Source organism: Lampetra fluviatilis, chromosome 44 (genome assembly GCF_964198595.1).
Source record: "Lampetra fluviatilis chromosome 44, kcLamFluv1.1, whole genome shotgun sequence".
Taxonomy (NCBI): domain Eukaryota; kingdom Metazoa; phylum Chordata; class Hyperoartia; order Petromyzontiformes; family Petromyzontidae; genus Lampetra; species Lampetra fluviatilis.
In genome coordinates, this window is record NC_136318.1 from 4,311,731 (window position 1) to 4,332,443 (window position 20,713).

The window sequence follows — 20,713 nt, forward strand, 5'->3', positions numbered from 1 at the left end:
TTGGTGGTGGCTGGCATCGGGCGAGGTAATAATGATCGCGTCAACTTGAAATGCCCCGCAAAGCGCCGCTCGCTGTCGAAGATGGGACGACGCAAAGCCGCGTGGAGGAACCACAGACGAGCGGTCGGGGCAGCAGCAGTAGCAGCTGCCCGACCCGCTCGTCCAAGCTCTGCAATCCTCTCTCTATATATAATAAAATGTCATCGACCAATTCATTAATGTGGGAAGAAATCGCAGCGCACAAAACAAAAACGTACGAGGGGAAAACGCCCAACCGTACAGAAGGAACAGGCGGAGTCCACATTTGTGCTGCATCACCTTCTCCTGGCAAGTCGGGGTAGACAGCTCCACCCTCGACGCTCATTGGACGACAGTTTCACAAACGCGCGTGCGATCCACCAACCATCGCTGCTGCTGCCTCCACAGCAGACGTCGCAACCGGGTACCCGATACCCGTACCCTACCCGATACCCGGCTACCCGTACCCGGCCGGGTACGGGTATCCGTTTGCGAGCCTAGTGCGGCCGGGTACGGGTACGGGTAGACCGTGAGTCCCTGGTGGGTAGACCGTGAGTCACTGGTGAGTAACTGTTTGTCACTCATTTCCCAACGTCTTGTCTCTTCTCACAATTCAAGTTCCTAGAATCAACCCACCCGCGCCTGCAACATGGCTTCATCCCAGAGGTCGCAATCAGGTACCCGATACCCGTACCCTACCCTACGGGTACCCGTTTGCGACCCTGGTGCGGCCGAGTACGGGTAAGGAATCAAAACCCTTTTGCGACCTCTGCTCCACAGCGCCTGACTGAAGACGAAAGCTTGTGTTGCCTCCGAAACGTCGTGATTTTTATTTTATTTTTACTTTACTTTTATTATTATTGCCTCCGAAACGTCGTGATTTTTATTTTATTTTTATTTTACTTTTATTAATTTAAATTTTTTACCTACGTGACTTTACCGAAAAAACCTAAGAATATGACTCCAGCAGCCACGTGCGGCGTCGCCGTCAACTCGTGATGAGGACGAGCGGCAGCTCCGTGGTGGAGTAGGGAGGAGGGGGGGGGAGGTGCCCGTTGGAGGGGAGAGGTGGGCGCGAGAATTCCGCAATGATCTCCAGAACACGAGAACAAAACCCAAGGGCCGGGTCACGTCCCGAGCGTGCGGAATACCCCCCCACCTCCGACCCCCCGAGTAATCCGGATTATTTTGGCGGATAGTGGAGACCCCCCCCCCCCCCCCCCCATGTCCGGAATGCTATCCCAGGTCTGGAGCCCGGGATTGGGAAAAGGGTCGCACTCGATGTCTCTTCCAAGCTAATAGCAATTTCCGTAAGTTATCCTCCAATCCACGCGTTCCTCTTTCTGACTGTGTAAATGTTCTATTCATGCCCCCCCCCAGCACTCCATTCTGCTTCATTAAGAACCCCCCGTTATGAAAAGTAACCCCCCCCTCTCCCACGTGCCTGAGGGGGGGGGACATTTTTCAATTTTCATTCCACGATAAATACGAATTAAAACCACGGGAAATCTATATCCAATTTTTTTAGCGTTCAAAATGCCGAATAAAAAAAAACTTTCAAAAGTAAAACCGGCTCATTTAAATATTCAACTACAGTACAAAGAGTCCAAGTCAGAGCTTAGAAGATCGGATGACACACAGAAGTGAGCGCCCCCTACTGGCGGGAGACGAATGCCCCGCCCGAGGCGACTTGTTGCTGCCGCACAGGGACATCTGCCACCTGGTGGAGACCCTCTGCAAATGTTTGATATGCGATTTGATCAAACGAATATAATAATCGGTCTAACGCTATTGGAACCTCATTTGCCAGTAAAAATTGTCTTTGAGTTGTGCGCCTTTTGGCGTCATCTGGTCCGACCCATGTGAGACTAGGCTCTAAGGAAAGCCGTCTCGGGTGTGGACCAATCAACTTCAAGGACAGTGCATATATTATCAGAGTTATGTTTTTTGTTTGCATTATGGCTGCAGGTAATGTGGTCTATGCAAACAGGACTCCTTGTAAAAAAAGGTGTCGGTTTTGTTGCCAGATAGAAGGGTAAAAAAAACAATAATCAGGTCTAACGCTGTTTGAGACTAGGCTCTAAAAGAAAGCCGTCTCCAGTGTGGACCAAATCCGTTTCAAAGACAATGCATCATCTACGACCAGAGCATGTTTTTTTGTTTGCATGTTCACCACAAGTATCTGTGGTTAATGCAGTGACATGATTCCTTGCAAATGGTTTCAGTTTGGGGTTTTAACATCTTAACACCTGTTTTATTGTCAGAAAGGGGTAAAACCATATTCTTATATAGCGATATACAGTTGCCGAGGCATTTAAGCGAAGCCATATGAATTCAAAGACGATTGTTGTTTGTCTGGGTGGCGAGTGTTGTTGGCGTAGGCTTCTGGTGTATGGAATTGTCCAATGTCCCACCTCTTGGTAGTCCAGCACCTGAACCCCTCAGACCCGTGTACAGCCTTAACAGACTGTCGGGGCAAATGCTGTTAAGCGAGCACCTATGAAGGCCAGCACGGCACACGCGAGGGTGGGTAGGCCAGCACCACGCCTGACCGCTTTGTCTCCCGAGTTTTGATATTCACACAATGCACACCAGGTACTTGAGGCCCATTCGACCTAGGGGAGGGCCAGGAACGGTTCAGATCATCACTGGCATAGGCTGCGATTGGGAATCGAACTCGGCTATCTTGGTTTGCAGCACAGCACCGTAAATGACACCTCATCAACCACACATGCAAAAGCAAACAAGAACAAATACAATCGCCTCCGGTTTTAATCGGTCAAAGCCAAAGATCCCCAATATAGCTCACAGGCTGTTTGAGGCAAGTGCTGCAAGCGAACGGCAGACAAGACAAACACGAACACAGCCCGACGTTCCCGATATATTTTCCCATTAGTACAGGCACACAGCAACAGTCTGATATTCATCAGTTCACAGACATTACACTTTATTACAGTCACAATGCAAGTCTATTTACCTAGGAAAGCCTCATCACCGAGTCTCAAGAATGTATTTCAAGAGGGTCTTGCATTGGAATATTTGGCCAATCCCATGAGTAATCAGGAGTCTGGCTTTGCTGCACAGAAGCAGGAACCCGGAGAGCACAGAAGCATTTCGATTTAAAGCTTTCGTGACTGCAGGGAATCATCTTCTTGGTTCTTTCGGTAAAGTCACGTAGAAGGGAAATAATAAAATAATGAAAACAAAATTTGTATTATGTTTTTTTTAATTAATTATTTAATAAATTCCCTTCAACGTGACTTTACCGAAAGAACCAAGAAGAAGCACAGAAGAAGTAAAAAAAAACAAATCGCCCCTGCACACGAGGGGGAAGACTCAGCAATGCAGTCTCCTGACCACACCCGATAGCCCCACACACACCTACAGCACCTGGCAAGCCTCGGTGGTGGTGGCTGGTCGTAGTCGCCCATACTCGGAGTAACGAGGCTCAACTCCCGCTTAGCTTCCGAGATGGGACTAGATGGTGCATCCAGGGTTTCTTTGGTCACTAGGCGCCGAGTCAGCAGCAGTATCAACATTAACCACTATCATCAATCATCACCACCATTTAAAACACCAATTATATTACTGCGTAGAATTCACTCCTGCTAATTGGCTTATTCCAACTATGGCCGATGAAGCAAATGTGACGTTTTTGTTGACGTCATATTTCTCTTATTCTTGGGTATTTCGGTAAAGTCACGTAGATAGGTTCAAAGAAAATAACAAAAAAATACGACGTTTCGATTGCAACACAAGCGTTCGTCATCAGGAAGAACGCTTGTGTTGCGATCGAAACGTAGTTTTTTGTTATTTCATTTGAACCTATCTCCGTGACTTTACCGAAAGTCCCAAGAATAAGAATTCCTGCAGTCACGAAAGCTTTATGTGGAAAAAATAAATAAATCCCTTCCTTTTCATCGTCACAGCATGGATGTCAAATATCTTGCGTTGTCCACGTACATCCGACACGCCGCAATTTGAGCATTTCTACTTGACAAAAAAATCGATCGAGATGTACCCATTATTTCCCGTCCGAATTACAGTCGTGACCGGTCAATGTACCAAAAACCACAACGGACGAAAAAAAGCCACATCACGATTGTACCAATGGTTACAAAACATCTATTTCAAGTGTCCAGAGAGCGTGCATCCGATGTTGTGGACCTGCCCAGCTCGGCGATGCGGCAGAGACGCATCGTTCCTTAGACTTAGGTTTCTCCTCAATCTTTGAGACTCGAGATATTTGTCAAATTCACTTCCACCCCCCGTCACCTTCCACCCCCCCAAAGTGTTCCTTCAGGTTGCCCCCTTACAAAACATCAGAGTTCGAGTCCCCAGTGCTCGTTGTCCACCACAGTCCAGGCTTGCGGTCGCATTTGACGATGACAAGGACGACGATGACTAACGGTGGCTCGACAAAACCCCCAGACACCAGTTCACCTGGCCACAACGGAACAGGCCAACTCCGCAAAAAATTCCCAGCAACGCAAGAACCAAAAATTTGGTGGCGAGGGCTTGCCCCGACCTCAACACAGCACTGCCAAAGTTCCCAAGTCTCCCCCGTTACACCCGGGCCCTCTCTCGATCTTTCTTCAGGAGTGGCGGTGATCAGGTGGCGCTGGCCAGGGCGAGGTAGCGCACGGGTTCACGCTGCAGGAGTGCCGTCGTTCCCTGCGCCGGGCCCGCGCTGCGGAAGCTGCGCCGCTGCCAGCCGTAAAGCACGCTGTTCAGTAGGCCCTGGAGCGGCAGCGTACAGGCCTGCGCGCACAGCACGTCCGCCGGCAAAATCGATGGCGGGGATTTGCGAACGGTTACGAGGGTTTGGCGAAGATACAAAATAATAATTGGCACAATTTCAAGTGTCATGACATGGACGGGTTGTGCGGGGACCTACCTGCACCACCTGCAGGTAGATCATGGATTTGTGGGGCACATCGGAGTTGAACGAAACCATGCAGATCACCAGCGCTGGAACAGACGATGGTGATTTTTAGGGGTCAGAACAAAAATAAGCGTCAACAATTGGGACGCATGACGAGAGGGGGGCAAGCACCTTGCGCGCTCAGATACGCCCACTTGTGCATGACCACGCCCACCCAGTGGCTAGCCCCTCCCATTGTTGTCCCCACCACCCACGTAGCCCCACCCACTGCCCACATCATGCGAGTCGAGCAGGAGGTTACAATTGAACAAAAAAATGCAAAAGTGCACCAAAGATCATGGGGAGATGCACGCGTGGAGTTACACCGAGAGGCAGCAAGAGGAACACACCGCTCCGAGAACGTGTGCAAGGTTCGCGGCAATCAAAAACGTTAGGATAACACTGGTCACACTTTCTGGCATAAGGTATTCCAACGGTTTTAATGTAATTTGTGGTGCTGATTCTAAATCTGGCATCAGTTTTTGTCTATCACATCAGGTTTTTGAGATATCAAATATTGCATTTTCAATAAAAACTGCAGAAGAAAAATATCAAATAAATGTGGATATCTACATAAAATTATATTATAAACACACTATCCTAAAAATACAGCACCATATTTTAACACTAAAGCAGTCACTGACTCGCAACAACTTGCAATCATAAGTGACAGAGTTAATTTCGGGTAAAATCAATGAAAATGGGGTATGCCGATAGCATAAAAATGAGATGTGATAGAGCAAATCTGAGATCAGATTTGGAATCAGCACCCTGAAATTAGTCTAAAACAGCTGAAAAAGTCCAGGCCAGAATTTTTTTTTTTGTTGACCAGTGAAATAAGTGGGGCTCAGGCAGGGCCCCGCCATTGGCTTGAAGGGGATGACGGCCACAAATAGCGGTCGAGTGGCAGCCACGGAACGGAACGCGTGCGAAAGCACAGCCGCCGAGGAGACGGAGCAGCCGGGATCGGCGCTCGCGCGTGCAGGCGCCGCGTGGACGAGCCGCATCGCTAGAGCAGTGCGAGCAACGGCGGGCCCCACTCGTAGACCCCTGCATGCCATTAGTGGATTGAGCATTGCTGTCGATGGGTAAAAGTGTGGGTCGAGACCAACCTGGCACCCAGCACAGGAAGAGGGACGCCTGGAAGAGCGTGGTGCTCTTGACCACCGTGCGGTAGTAGCGTCCCGTGGGACACGCGCCCATAGCGGCGGCCGCGGTGCTGCTCTGGGGTTCGAACACGTCGCGGTAGCCTCGCCGCACCAGGTAGTACAGCATCTGGGAGGGGGAGGAAAGGTCCGACCATCAGATTTTCACGCGACTAAAAAAATAAAAATAAATTTTAAGTGACATTTTTTATTTTTAATAATCGGCTCGTGAGCTGATGCTGGGTGAACTGTTAAATTGAAGGATCGCACGAGACGATAGCTTGGGGAAGTGTTCATCCAGCAGTGGATTGACCAAGGGTGTCTACTGCTAATGAGAATTTAGAAGGGTAGAAGGGGGGCGGGGCTTAGCAGCCCCTCCCCCGATGTGGCACTGTTGGGTAGGCTTGTAATTGATAAAGGGACATTCACTTTGACCCAGCGTTGTGGAGGCCACGGGAGTTGCTGGAAGGCCTCACGAATGTGGCAAAACTCGAGGAGTAGCCGTAGCCAGTGTGTGGACTCCGCCATTCCCTTGTGTGGGATGGAGCGTTTCCGCCCTCGCCACGCGTGGGTTTTCTGCGGGTGCTTCAATTTCCTCCCACCACTCATGAATTGGTCGATGACATTTTAATATAATGGGAGGACCGCATAGAGCTTGGGCAATTGTTGGTAGCGCCGACTCGGCTACCTTAACACTCGTCCGTGGTTCCTCCGATTTGTCCTCACCCTCTCCCTCTACGAGAGCGAGCGGATACTGCGCGGCGGTGCAACACCGTCATTTACGATCGATCAACGGGTCCCTTGTCACTTACCCCACACGTCATCACGACCACAGACAGGTAAGCCAGGAAGATCAACTTCTCCCTGTTCGCCAGGTCGCTCGTCTCCAGAGGCTAGAGCAAATAAACGAAATAACAGGCGCAGCAACACCGTCAGCGGAGCGTCGTGGAAAGCCGCGAGCCACGTGCCACCTGGGGTGGGTGGGGGAGACAGAATTCGTCCAAACCGTGGAGCCGAGCTCGTTGCTGACGGAATGTACAGAGCTTTCGAATCACCCACGTACTCACCCCCTGGCACTCGCCCGGTTGGTGGATGAGCGGGAGACACCTGGAGGGGGGCAGGGGGTCGGGAAGAGACACAAATCGAAACGTGAGTACACCTGGATATTTGTGCCAGTCACGGAACGGCCGGATTAAGGTTACGAGGGGCTTAAGGCTAAATCGGAGAGAAAGGCCTAATTATGCATTTACATTTGACAAATATTTTTTATTAGGTGGTCAAACATTTACTTACATTCTATTCGACTCGAGGGGAATTCAGACATTTTAAAAAAAACTCGCTTGGCTCATTTCTTCAAAAATATAAACATGTTTTTCCTAGCTTTTAGCTGCTGTGGTAAAGTCATGAATGGTGTCGTCGTAATTTAAAGCCAAAAATGTTCCAATGGCCGTGCGACCGTCACTCAGCTGTTACTTCAAAGTGGAACGGAGGGCCTACAAAATAAGAGGGTCTAAAGCCTTATTAAGCCTAAGGGTTAACACGGCCCTGGACACAGAGGGAGCTGTTGTCTAATGCGCCAGGCTTGGCAGACACGTGTAGACAGCCACAGGTTAGCAGTTGTGGGCCGTGTCACTTTGTGGCTTTGTCCCAATCACTACTACAAATATCTGCTACTGAACGCCAAGCGCTGCGAGGAGATAGTCAAAGGACTACGATGGAGGATGATGATGATAGATATGGTGGTGATGACAAAAGTTGACGGAGACAACGAAGATTTACAAAAAAAAAAAATTTGGGGGGGGGGGGATTAGAGCGTCAAATAGGTGCAATGCAAATGTTTTACGATAACCCTCCACCACCCGACAGAGCCAACCAAATCCAGTTGTCACGTGACGGGCGAATGTGGAAAACTGGACTTTTCTTCAGCAAAACCCAGAGGAAGAGGAGGAGGAACGTTGAAAAACAGATTTTTTTTTTATGATGATGAATGCGACGACGATGACAATGCCGCAATCCACCTCGTGCAGTACTGCGACGAGTCATTGCTGTGACGGTCGTTCTCCCACACGGGCGCGATGAGGGTCTGGTTCTGGTGCCGCTCTACGACGCCCACGTAGATGGAGAAGAGAGACGGTGGCAGCAGCCTGGAGGGGGCAACGGAGAAAGACAAAGATCCCCCGTGTAGCCTCAACAGACTTATTGGGGCAAGTGCCATTAGAGCGCATCATCTACGAGGGCCGGCACGGCACACGACGGGGGATGTGGCCAGCACCACGCCGCCTTTGGTCGTCGTAGTGGCGCCGTTGACACATCGCGCCGGGTACTCATGAGGCCGAGTCGACCTAAAGGAGGTCCAAGAACGGTTCAAATAGTCGGCGAGTGGGAAGGAAACTTAAGTTGTTGGGTTTGCAGGGCAGCGCGCTAACCACCCCATTCCAATGATCTACCATGTGAATGTTATAGAACCATTACGATTTCGCGTTTTGAGAGACGCCGCCCTCATTGACGCCAGTGGCGTCGTCTCGGAGACAAGCTTTACACACGACAAGAAACTTGGTCTAACTTTGGGTTTTTTCGGTAAAGTCACGTAGGTTAAAAAATGTAAACAAATAAATTAAATCACGACGTTTCGGAGGCAACACAAGTTTCCGTCTTCAGGTGAAACCGTCGCAGCAAAATTGCTGTATCTCGATGCAGCAAAATTGCTGTATCTTGATACAGCAAAAAAATTGCTGTATCTTCATACAGCAATTTGTATCTTGATAAAGCAACTTTGCTGTGACGGTTTCACCTGAAGACGGAAGCTTGTCGTGATTTAATTCATTTGTTTTATTTTTTAACCTACGTGACTTTACCGAAAAAACCAAAGAGTATGAATCCTTGCAGTCACGAAAGCTTCAAATCTAAACTTGGTCACGTCTCAGTTTCCCGGAGGGCACCTCGAAAAGACAATTGTCCCCCCGTCCGCGTGTAGCAGAAGGTGACTCAGCACATGGTCTTCGAGCAGGCGGTAGTCTGCCAATAGGCCGTGGGGAGGGGCGGCTGCTGTGCGCGATGATCAATTTCAGGCAAATTTTGACTGTGACACTGGCACACTCAATCGCGGACTGCTCATTTCGAATGACGCGCGGGGGATGTTTGACGTGCACTGTGAAGTGGGCGGTGCGCGTGGTATTTCTACGGCGATCGCGCCTGCGCAGCGACAGCTTCGCGTGCCGTGCCGTGCGGTGGTGCTGGGGCTCACCAGCAGAAGATGTACAGGGGCCACGTGCCGCAGAGAGCCAAGCCTCGGCACATCGCCTGCGCAGACATCGAGAGAGGAGGAGGAGAGGGCGCGCACGACCGTTAAAATCGGCAAGGTCACAGGGCTCGTGAGGTCACTGGGTTACGAACCAACCAAATGGCCTGTCGCAAGCCTGGCGTGTAAAATGTCACGACGCGGGTCAGATGACGCTCCACCCGCGTGTTTCCCCCGTCTCCTGCACGGCTCCCAGATCAGCGCCGCCACTGCCGCAGGCGCTCCCCTTCCACGCTTCTCTTTGAATTCTCGTTACATTTCTTCCGTTCGCGTCCCAGACCAACAATGTCACAGCGGACCTCGCTCGTGCACATTGATCGTGCTTAACCCGGTGAGAGAGCTCAAGTCGACAGACAAGACTAGGAGTCGCATTTGCAATAGCGAGCGACTTACCTAGGGGGAGGTCACAAAAATATGCAAAATAAAATAAATATATCCAGCAATTATGACGCGAATAGAAATTGGCGCACAAAGCAACGGTCACGTACCGGCCACCTTCTGCAACTGACGCCGCTGAAGGTCAGCATGCTGCCATAAACCTCGAGCGCGTACACCAGCACCAGCGCAAGGGAGCAGCTGTAGAAACACTGGGGGGCGGGTGGGGGGGCGGGCGGCGACAGGAGACACACGGGAAAAAATTCACACCCCTTTTCGCTCAAAGTAAAAATACATTAAAACAATTGTAATATCCTAATTCAGTTCGTTGTGCAGGCACTCGGCGAATGAATACATCGCAGGCTCGTGAGATTTTTTATGGTTTTATAGTCAAGATAATTCACCGGAACATTACGCAGAGGAAACACGGGTTCAATCCACTGCTGGATGAATGCCTCCCCCCACACCGTGTCGGTAGTGGGGATTGTTTGACCATGCTTCTCACCCCCGCTGGTTGGTGTGGGTTGGTGGCCTGGGACCGGGTCCGGCTCAGGCGTCATTTCGCCATCGATGTTATAGCCGTGGCCGGGAATTAAATTTGGTCGCCGGCTTTCGTAGCTCGCCGTGCTACGTACGACGTACGGATAGCGAAAAAAAAAATCAGGGTAAAACTAGGGTGGAAGAAGAAAAAAAGAATCCATGCATATCCATGGATTCTGCGACACTTTCCAAAAACGGGTTAAGGCACAAGCAGCGGTTGGGCGAGAATGGTGACGAGCGGCTCCCAGGCCACGCGGCGTCATCGCCGTGACCGCCAACGGCCACCCTCCCGGCACCGCTCGTTATGGGAAACTTTTCGATGGATGCGGCCAGGTTTCTGCTCGGGGCGCATTCCTAACGGCAACAACTTGACGCTTAAAAATGTCGTGTGTATTGTGCATCATTATTTACGGGTACTTGCCACCAACCTTGGAAGTGTTTCACGTTCACAACAACGCTTTACAAGCCGCGCGATGACGTAAACAACAATCCATTTAGCGCTTTTTTTTTAACAAGTGCCCATAACGTGGTGGGCGGGGGGGGGGGGCTGGGGGCGATAGTCACGGACTCACGAGGGCGCCGACTACGGAGTACTTGCAGTACTCGTAGACCCACACGTAGAGCTCCTCGGGCAGCAGCGGCACGGTCGCCGAGTAGAGCAGCAGCGCCGACGCCACCAGGTCGGCAAACATCAGCTGTAGCAGCACCCGCACCTGGGGTCGGCCAGCACACAGAGGCGGGCGGGGGTGGGGGGGGGAAATGTGGACCAGTGTGGGGGTTGACGAACACATGGGGTGGATGATGAACAACGCAAGTTCGGATGCGTGGGTCGGAAGGGCGGATGTCGACGTGGGTGGGATAACCCAATTAAGGATGCAGGTGGGAATGCCGAACAAAAGGTGGAGGGATATGGGGACTGCTTATTAACCCTTTTCTGTTCCGAGACGACTGCAAGTTGCAGGGTGGGACTCTCGTTCACCGCTGAATTTTGGAACGCGCAAGCGGTTCAGCATTTTTTTAGGAGGCATAGCTCCATTGTTGAAAAAAAAAAAGATTGTACAAACTCACCGCAGAGAACTGTAGCGACACGACCGCACTATGATATCTGGCGCCAAACTGTGGCACATGCCGTTCCGATAACGTACATGCACGTCATCGGAATAGAATAGGAAATAAAAAATTGACGTACATGTACGTCATCGGAACGGGAATGGGTTAATGACGTTGGGTGGATGAACGCACGTGGCGGGTGAACAAAGTGAGGATCTCAGAGGAACGAAGGGAGGGTGGGGTCATAGAGGAGCTCACCTCTTTGTCCGCGACGATGCCGCGGTAGACGGAGAAGATGATGACGGACAGGCAGCCAATCACACTGATGAGCGCGGGGGAGAGCGGAGACACAAGAGACACAAGAAGCGCGTCACCACAAAGTCGTGGCCATCGTAACAACCATGGTGGCGATGTAGCCCTGTGATCTGACACCTTGGACCTTGAGGTCAGGTTGCTACGGCAGAGGCAGACTGCAGCAGTGAGTACTGGTGGCTAGACTTCACTGATGAGCCCTAACAAGGACAAACCAGTCTACAGTTGTTCGTCTCGGTCTCCGCTGCTGCTCTTGTTCACGTTCGCTTAAAATGTATTTTGAAGTTGAGCATGGACAAGAGGACCACATTTCGATTTAAAGCTTTCGTGACTGCAGGGATTCATCTTCTTGGTTCTTTCGGTAAAGTCACGTAGAAGGGAAGTAATAAAATAATAAAAATAAAACATAATAAAATAATCCTCACGACGTTTCGGCCACAACGCAAGCAGCCATCCTCAGGTGAAAACCAGGTCTGTCGAGGCGACAGCATCTGAATGACGCTGTGGCCTCGACAGACCTGGTTTTCACCTGAGGATGGCTGCTTGCGTTGTGGCCGAAACGTCGTGAGGATTATTTTATTATTTTATTACTTCCCTTCTACGTGACTTTACCGAAAGAACCAAGAAGAAGAGGACCACATTTGAGTTATTTAGGAACTGCCGATGGCTTGTGCATTATGCGCAAAGCCCGAGTGCTGTCGACACGTCCGTGCGTTGCCGTTAAAAACGCACGGTTTTCTGGCCTGCACTACTATTTTGTTACGATGGTGGCTTATTTTCGTCAGATTTAGGGATTTAATTTGGAGGATTGTTAAACTGGTAACCACTGGGAACCATCTTCTTGGTTCTTTCGGTAAAGTCACGTAGAAGGGAAATAATAACATAATAAAAATAAAACATTATAAAATACAATTCTCACAACGTTTCGGCCACAACGCAAGCAGCCGTCCTCAGGTGAAGAACAGGGCTGTCGGAAAGACAGCGTCTGACGCTGAAGATGAATCCCTGCAGTCACGAAAGCTTTAAATCGAAAAATTCACTGGGAACCGGTTAACGGTTCTGAAAGTCAGGAACCAGGAACAAATTCCAGTGGCACTTTAGGAATGAATGCACCGATTGAAACTAACCCCATTGTTGTTCTGACCGCCACGCCGGGAGATAGAATCAAACTGACGACGTACGGGTGACAACTCCAGTCACGTGTTACTGCTGCTGACCAATTCACCACCGCGACAAATCCCTTCGTTATTCTCAGCTTTTTCAAGGTGAACGTGTCGCCTCTATTGCTCTGTACTTGCCGATATGGTGCGGCATACCGGTATTCTCTTCATAATATAGGTTTTTGGGTCAAATCGCGTCATTTATAAATGTGTCGTAACCCTCCACCACCCGACACAGCCAAATAGTAAAAAATGTGTCACGTTTTTCAAAGGACAAAATAATTCACTTCTTTAGCCCACCGGTGTGTTGAAGAGAGAATCAACAGCATTTTAAATTTTGAGTAGTACGACGTTTCGCTCGTAATTACAATCAGCCTCATCGGGCAAGAATGGTGAAGCTCTCCTGTTGCTTCCGGTCTTAAATAGAGCAACATCAGGGTGACGTCATCATTTAATTCAATCTGGTGCAGTGATTCGAGGCAAAGAGGTGGGGGGGGGGGTATTGTAATTGTATAGATTGGTAATCATTCAATTGTTATTCATTGGTATTTGTTTCCCTTATAAGGAATTGTAATTGTATTTAATCTCTTGTGGTTACACCGCTCACCGCAACAGAAATAATTAGCAACCCACGTGTTTTGGACACCAGATCGGATAAGAGCACCATCCTCTATTCAGAAATTAATAACGCTCATGGTCATCATCATCATCATCGTTATCAGTAGTGCTCAATCCACTGTTGGATGAAGGTTTTCCCCCCCAAGCCGCCGCCTCTCATGATCCGGTGACGGTAATATTCCACCGATAGCACCTAGAAGCGTGTGGGTTTGTTTTCGTGGCCTCATCTGCATGGTGGATGGAATTTCTTCCCCAAAATCCAGGCCGGAGTGCCATGCCGTGTGCACGCGTGCGTGTGCCCGTGGCTCACCTGAGCGAGCTGCCCAGGATGTAGAGGACGAAGAGGAAGAGCATCTGGGGAATAAAACAACAAACGTGGGGACGGTCAACTCGACAGCGAGGATGGGGTCACGTGGGCCTGCCGGGGTTTTGTGAAGTAGTGCTCATCAGCATTATCATTACCACCACCATGATCATGATCACCAACGGCATTTTTACAATCACCAGTATTGTTACACCATCACTCGCCTGCATCGTTACCATCTTAGTTGTAATAATCAGCATCAAAAACAAATATCCCTGATAAAGCCTTTGAGACCATGTCCCGTAGTCCAGTGGGTCTATGTTTGGGCACAGCAAAAGGCAGTGCAGTAAAATCCATTGTTGGACTCGACAGTACTTGTACGCTCCCACGTCTATACATTCCCGCCAACATGACGTGGGGGAAGAAGCCCTTGGGAATTCGATTCCCAGTCACGGGTCACGTCAAGTGACATACAAGAATCGGAACTGGTCTAGAGCCTCCACCCCCCCCAAGAACTTCCCCATCAACCCGTAGCGACCATCGCAGTGAAGTATGGTCAATCTTAATTTAGGAGCTTTCGTGACTGCAGGAATTATTCTTTGGTTCTTTTCGGTTAAGTCACGTCTAAAAATAAAATAATAAATTAAAATAACATATTATGGTCAGATAACCCCACCCGGCACGACGTCCGGCCTGGCGTGGGGGAGGCCGTCATCCAGCAGCGGATCGAGAGAAAAACAAAATTGGCCCCGTTACATGTTCACATTCTACGTACCTTGAAACACGTGTACTCGGACGAAGTGCAATGTCGCATGCTGGGTAAGGTCACGATGTCTGTGCCGCTCGTCACGTGATGGATGGCTCCACAAAGGAGTCTGGCTTACACCTCACGACTTCTTTTTTTCGATCGGGTGGCGATTGGTGGTGGTGGGTGAGAAAGAATGTGCGAGGTGGTTGATAAGTATTGTTTGTGCGTACACGGTGTGGCCGTCGTGCAAGTCCGGGCGAGCGAGTCCCGTGGACACGACTTCAGCAGTAGCCCACCGAACTAAAATCTCTCAAATTGTACCGGTAGTGGAGAATGACTGGAGGAGGTTTAAACAAGAGTGAAAACATTTACGGTGATGGTGTGGCTGTGGGGATTGTTCCTAAATTCCGTGGGAATTCACCAAAACTAAAAACAGAAGTTGAGTAAACTAAAAGATCTCTAAATGATTAACTGTTTAGCACCACACCCGTGGTGGAGATGGCAGCTGGAAACCCCCCTTGCTTAGCGAGGTCTAACTGCACAATAAACAAATTTAACATCACCATCACCACTATCAGCCATGGTCTATCCACTGCTAGCCAGGGGTTTGTTGAATTGGTGACCCATGGGCTAAGATGCACACACACTTGTCAAACAGATGTTTTATATTTACTTTAAAAAACTGATTTTTTTCACGAATGTTCAAAGCCGAGCATTTATGTAACCGATAACGTGATCGATGCTGGTAGCAGAGGTTCGCGGTTTGAATCCCAGTGGCCACCCTGGTTATCACTGCGGTGTGTGTATTAACAAGTAACACCATTACCACGCGGTCTGCTTCAAATCGGTGGACGTTAAAGATCCCGTGACATCATTTCGCAAGAGTAGGCCCGTTGTGTACTCACGTCACTGTTAATAATTTTCCAAATTACACCGCAAGTTACTCAATTAGGATTATACACGCAGCAGCACCCGCCCCCCACCCAGACACCCCTCTACCTGGGAAAACTTAGCAGGGCCCTCTTTTACAAAGTGTCATAAGACACGATTAGGCCATGGCCAATCCACTGATGGATAAAAGTCTCTCCCCCCCCACCCAAGCCATAGCCATCTCGTACAATCCCGCGTGATGCAACGATTGGCACGCAAGGAGATTTATAAATCGCTCCATCTCCTCGGTAGGTATACTCCCTTGGTTGCCACTCGGAGGTTTTTTTTGTCCGACAAATCAATAAAATATTTGTCTGTATTTTAACGGGGAACGTGGAGGATTAACATAAAAGCTCTTAAAAAAAAGTTTTGCGGGGAAATCGCAATTGTAGCATTATCCATGAAACACGTGTATTCTTTTCAAATTGACACAGGGAATTAATCTGTTTTAGATTGATAAACAGCTTCGAGAAGCAGTGGTCAGAGCCATCATTGGGATACGGCAAATCGGGGCGATTGCCTCAGGCCCCGCGCTTATAAGGGGTCAGGGGCCCACATGTTGAGATTTTGCCGAGGCCCTTGCCCCACTATGGACGGCCCTCACTCACCTCGAAGGTTTCCAGCGGAGTGACATCGCCAACGACCGACATGGCTGGCCACGCGACACGCAGGAGAAAAAAAAGAAAGAAACAAAAAAACCCCAATTAGTACACAGCACAGGTTGATTTCAGCGGCCGTCCCTTGGTCGTTGTGGAGACCCCAACAACTCGATCCGGTAAAACCGCAAGTCTTCGCCAAAACGTTTTCGCGGACGGTACCGTAACACCGCCGCCTAAATTGGTCCTAAACCCCCATCCGCAAGCTCAACAACTTGCGGCAGAATTCCAACCACTACAGCACAAGGCAAAAAAGGTACGTAACGAAGTAATTGTAATCGACACGCACTCGAAACAACGTGCACAAACGACCACGGCACGGTTAGCCGTGCGGAGGTTCCAAGATAAGAGGTGATGCAGGTGCGTTGTGGTGGGCAGGTGACACCTCACACGCCTGTGCTGGGGGAGGGGGGGTCCCTTCACATGACCAGATCCGTCTGTTAATGTTCACCCCTTTTACAAGGGGGAAGGGGGGGATAGGTGACCTCATCCCTGCTCAGATCATCTGAGCAGAGACACCTTGGGCAAATAGATCACCATCAGCCAAGGCCGTAATTATTTTTATTATAATCTCCATATATATAAAAAGGCAAAGTTGTGAATATGTGTGTCTGTTCAAAATGTTTAGCGTACTTCCCGACATGCCAAAAAACTTTAAATTTGCCATGTGGGTACTTTCCAGACTGTACACCATGCAAAAATTATGAAAATACACTTTGGGGTTTTTTTTGGGGGGGGGGGGGGTGGGGGAGCTCAATAATGCAGAGATTTTTTGCACAGCAAGCGAGCTGTGACGTCAAATCTGTCACGCGACTCGCGCACGTGGAAGCGTAACGCATTGTGTAGTGGTTAGCGCGCTGCGCTCGGAACCCGGCGACCCGAGTTCAATTCCCGCTCACGGCCACCACCGGTGACGATTATTTCAACCGGTCCTGGGCCTCCCCTAGGTCGACTCAGCCTCAAACTAGGAACTGGTGTGGTGTGTGAACATCGCCATTGGGGGGGACAAAGGCGGCCGGGCGTGGTGAATCCAACGCCCGGGCGAAGCCGGGTAGTAAAGCTAGTTATAATGTGTCCCCCCCCCCCCAATATTCAAATATGGTCAAAATTACCCACCCATATATTGCTAAAAAAAATAATTGCTATGCTATGTAAAAAAAAAAATTTGATAAACCTTGGCCAGAATATCTGGACTTGTCTTCATATAAATCGATGTATAGATTTATGTTTATACGATTGTGGTTATGGTTGTACTTTATTCATCCCTAATCTCTGCCATTACATACAATGAAACAATGAATGGTAAAAAAGTAAAAAGAGAGCAATGAATACAATACTGTTCGACATTGTAAAAAAAAGTCCATCCCATGTGTTAGTACATTTTTTTAATATTTTAGGCAGGAAATGAGTTTTCAAATTTAGATATTTTTCTGGGTTGGGACCCCCAAACACCCTGGAAGATTTGCCCCCCCCCCCCCCCCAATGTTGACTACATGGCTACAGCCTTGCCATCAGCGCATCTCAGTCATCAACAACTCTTCCGGTCGTCAGTTCCGTTTCTCTCGACCGATGGGGATAACCGCCACGCCGGGAGATAGACGCGAACCTACGCCCTCTGAGATTGCAGGTCCCGTGTGTTGCTGACCATTATGCCGCAGTCACTTCCACCGCATGTGCCGCTGGATGGGAGGTGATAGGTGGGGGAGGGGGGAATCGACTACGGCGACGGCACGCCGAGCATGTCAACAAGGGGGTTTCCAGCTTTCGGGGACAGGAAATGACAACAGAAGTTGATTACAATTTTTGTTCACGAAATGACTTCAGTCAGTTTTGTATAACACTGGTCAACAAAAAAACCATTTTTTTCTGGCCTGGATTTTGCAGCTGTTTTAGACTAATTTCAGGGCGCTGATTCCAAATCTGATCTCAGATTTGCTCTATCACATCTCATGTTTATGCTATTGGCATACCCCATTTCCATTGTTTACCAGAAATTAACTCTGTCACTTATGATTGCAAGTTGTTGCGAGTCAGTGACTGCTTTAGTGTTAAAATATGGTGCTGTATTTTTAGGATAGTGTGTTTATAATGTCATTTTATGTAGATATCCACATTTATTTAATATTTTTCTTCTGCAGTTTTTATTGAAAATGCAATATTTGATATCTCAAAAACCTGATGTGAGACAAAAACTGATGCCAGATTTGAAATCAGCAACCCAAAATTACCTTAAAACCGTTGGAATACCTTATGCCAGAAAAGTGTTGACCAGTGTATTCATCAACTGGACTCATTGCTCGACACCACCATCATCATCATCAGCTATAGTCAATTCACTGCTGTAAGAAACCTTCCTCCCCTTGTCGCCACTGCCTCTCACGATCCTACAATGTCAGTCCACCCCATGCTAAACAGATCTCATCAATCGCTTCATCGCCTCAGCGGACGTCTGCCTCGGACGTGTTCCATTCCTTGGCTGCTGCGTCTTCGTCCATCATCCATCCCTCCGAGCACCTTCATAATTACTCCATAGTAGAGGTTTTTTGGGTTAGATCGCGTAAATATGTGTGGTTAAAAGCCGCCACCACCCGACACAGCCAACTAGTAAGGGTTGTCACGTAAACAGAACATGGCAATTCGTCACTAGTACAGCACTAACAGGTGTGCTTTTTTATTTACACGATCCAACGCAACAAACCTCTATTATGGATGATATTGATCGCGAAAGCCAACGTGTGTTGTCATTCCTATGGCGTCTGCTGGGACGATTGTGGCCGTGCAATACGAACTATGGACCGCATTGTAAACCATTGTATTACGTAACGCGCCTTTAAAACGGAAGAGGACGAACAGAAAAACTCCACAAACGCTCTCTCTCTCCTGGAGGAGCCCCTCAAATGTGGCCAGCAGACCCTAGACATTGTCATCTAGCTCCGGGAACATTGCTGCCACCATAGGCACGAATAGAAGACTCGTCCAATTCCAGTAAACCCTTACCAACTGGCTTTCACTCGAAAACGCAATGTCACCATCTCAGCAAATCATTGGCGTGTGTTACTGTTGTTGTGTTTACAGTATTGCTGCTCAACCACTGTGATAAACATGACGAATTACAAAAACTAGCATCCCTGTGTGTTCATTCACTTCGAGGTGAGGTACAAGTGTTAAATATTAACCCAAGCAAAAATGTCATAACTTTTTGCCCCATTATCAATCCACTGCCAGAAGAGGGCCTCCTTCCCAAGCGTCACTGGGGGCCGTTTGACCATACTTGACCTCCGCTGGTCACGCAATTCCATCCATCCCACCCTTGGTTTCCCCCCTCAAAATTTATTCAGTGAACAGTGTTGTATTCAGCCCTACGTTGGGATGGAGCTAATATTGAAATTCCAACATTAAACAAAATCACAAACATCATCAATCGGCCATGATCAATCTACCGCTGGATGAAGGTCAAATTCCCAAACGGTCGTCAAACTCTCATGGCCCATGGGATTACAATAGATCTGCCTAGCGTCTCTTTACACACGAGTGTGTTTCACCGATCCGTCTCCACAGTGGACGAGCTGCATTTAGATTATTTGGCTGTTAGAAATTTCCACGTAAGCCACTTGGAGATTTTTAAAAGTAGTTTTTACTAAAAGTGCCAGGAATATTCTGAAAAAGAAGCTAATAGCTCAGTTGCATCCACTTTATTACGTCCATCCGCTCACCGACCTCACACCGCCACTACCAAAACCAAACCGCATCGCTAGAACCTCACGAGACCAATGCTCGACATCTCATCCACCACGAGTGGAAGATTAACAGATTGTGGCCAAGCAACCCAAACTGAGACCGCGTCAAGCCATAGGGTTTAAACCGTATTCTTGTACCAGGGAAATAAGAGTTTCCAGGTCCATGCCACGTACAGCCGTTTCAGTACGGGCAAAAACATGTTTTTGTCTATTTGTTTGTGTTTCTCCCTTGGGATGGGACTTTGCTGGTTTATCCAGGATGTTTTTGTTGCGCGTCGCCGCTTTAAGATGTTCTGTGTTCATATTTTGTTTGTTGCGGTTGCACCAGACTCAAAAGCCGCATGGCTCACAGGGCTACACCCAATAAATGAAACTTGAACTTGTAGGATGAACGTTGAAATTTAATTGAAAAGGGGCACCTGGGGTGACCAATAAGGTCTGAATTCGTCTGTACCAACGTAGGCCACACTGATAAGGGGTTGGCAGGTATGTGACCGATGCTCTCCCATAACATACGGAGAGGCCTTCCCCACCTAAAACAACAACTCACCATTCGTCAATAACCTTGTGGCCTTAAAATAACTAAAAAAAACGACATTTTGGGCAATGACTCTTGCCAGTCCCCCTATGTAACATGGCCGCCAATTCACATGCCTCCCTGATGACGTCACGCCCCTCCTACGACCCCTCCCCCCACCCCCCAATCCTCCACCCCCCACTCCTCCCCCCCACCCCTCCCCCGACGCCCCCCCCCCATCCCGCATAGACCCCCGAAGCTCCACGTCGCACGTTCCCGCGTCCGCCCTCCTCCCATTGGCTCACGCGGGAGGCACGTGACGGCGCCGTAGCCAATCGCGATGGCGAATCCGTTCACCACACCTCCACCCGCCACCCCTCC

At 49.1% G+C, this 20,713-nt stretch overlaps 1 protein-coding gene across 1 annotated transcript; it reads right to left on the reverse strand.

The window, feature by feature from the left end:
• Positions 1 to 4,396: 4,396 nt before the first annotated feature.
• On the reverse strand, positions 4,397 to 14,558 carry TMEM116 (transmembrane protein 116). The gene is made up of 12 exons (XM_078876343.1): positions 14,520 to 14,558; positions 13,751 to 13,794; positions 11,609 to 11,672; positions 10,873 to 11,013; positions 9,874 to 9,972; positions 9,332 to 9,387; positions 8,106 to 8,231; positions 7,155 to 7,194; positions 6,900 to 6,980; positions 6,055 to 6,217; positions 4,916 to 4,989; positions 4,397 to 4,779 (listed from the first exon to the last, which is right to left on the reverse strand). Exons 1-12 carry the CDS (start codon positions 14,556 to 14,558, stop codon positions 4,630 to 4,632), a joined length of 1,077 nt encoding a protein of 358 aa, XP_078732469.1. The 3' UTR covers positions 4,397 to 4,629.
• Between the last annotated feature and the right edge of the window lie 6,155 nt (positions 14,559 to 20,713).

Bases quoted from the DNA above. Each gene is read 5' to 3' on its own strand.
- TMEM116 (XM_078876343.1), bottom strand. From the start codon at position 14,558: ATGCGACATTGCACTTCGTCCGAGTACACGTGTTTCAAG. The intron at 8,232-9,331 runs GTGAGCCCCAGC...TGCCCCCTCCAG, and splicing joins CCCCTGTACATCTTCTGCTG to GCTGCTGCCACCGTCTCTCT. The intron at 7,195-8,105 runs GTGGATTGCGGC...GCCCCCCTCCAG, and splicing joins TCGTCGCAGTACTGCACGAG to GTGTCTCCCGCTCATCCACC.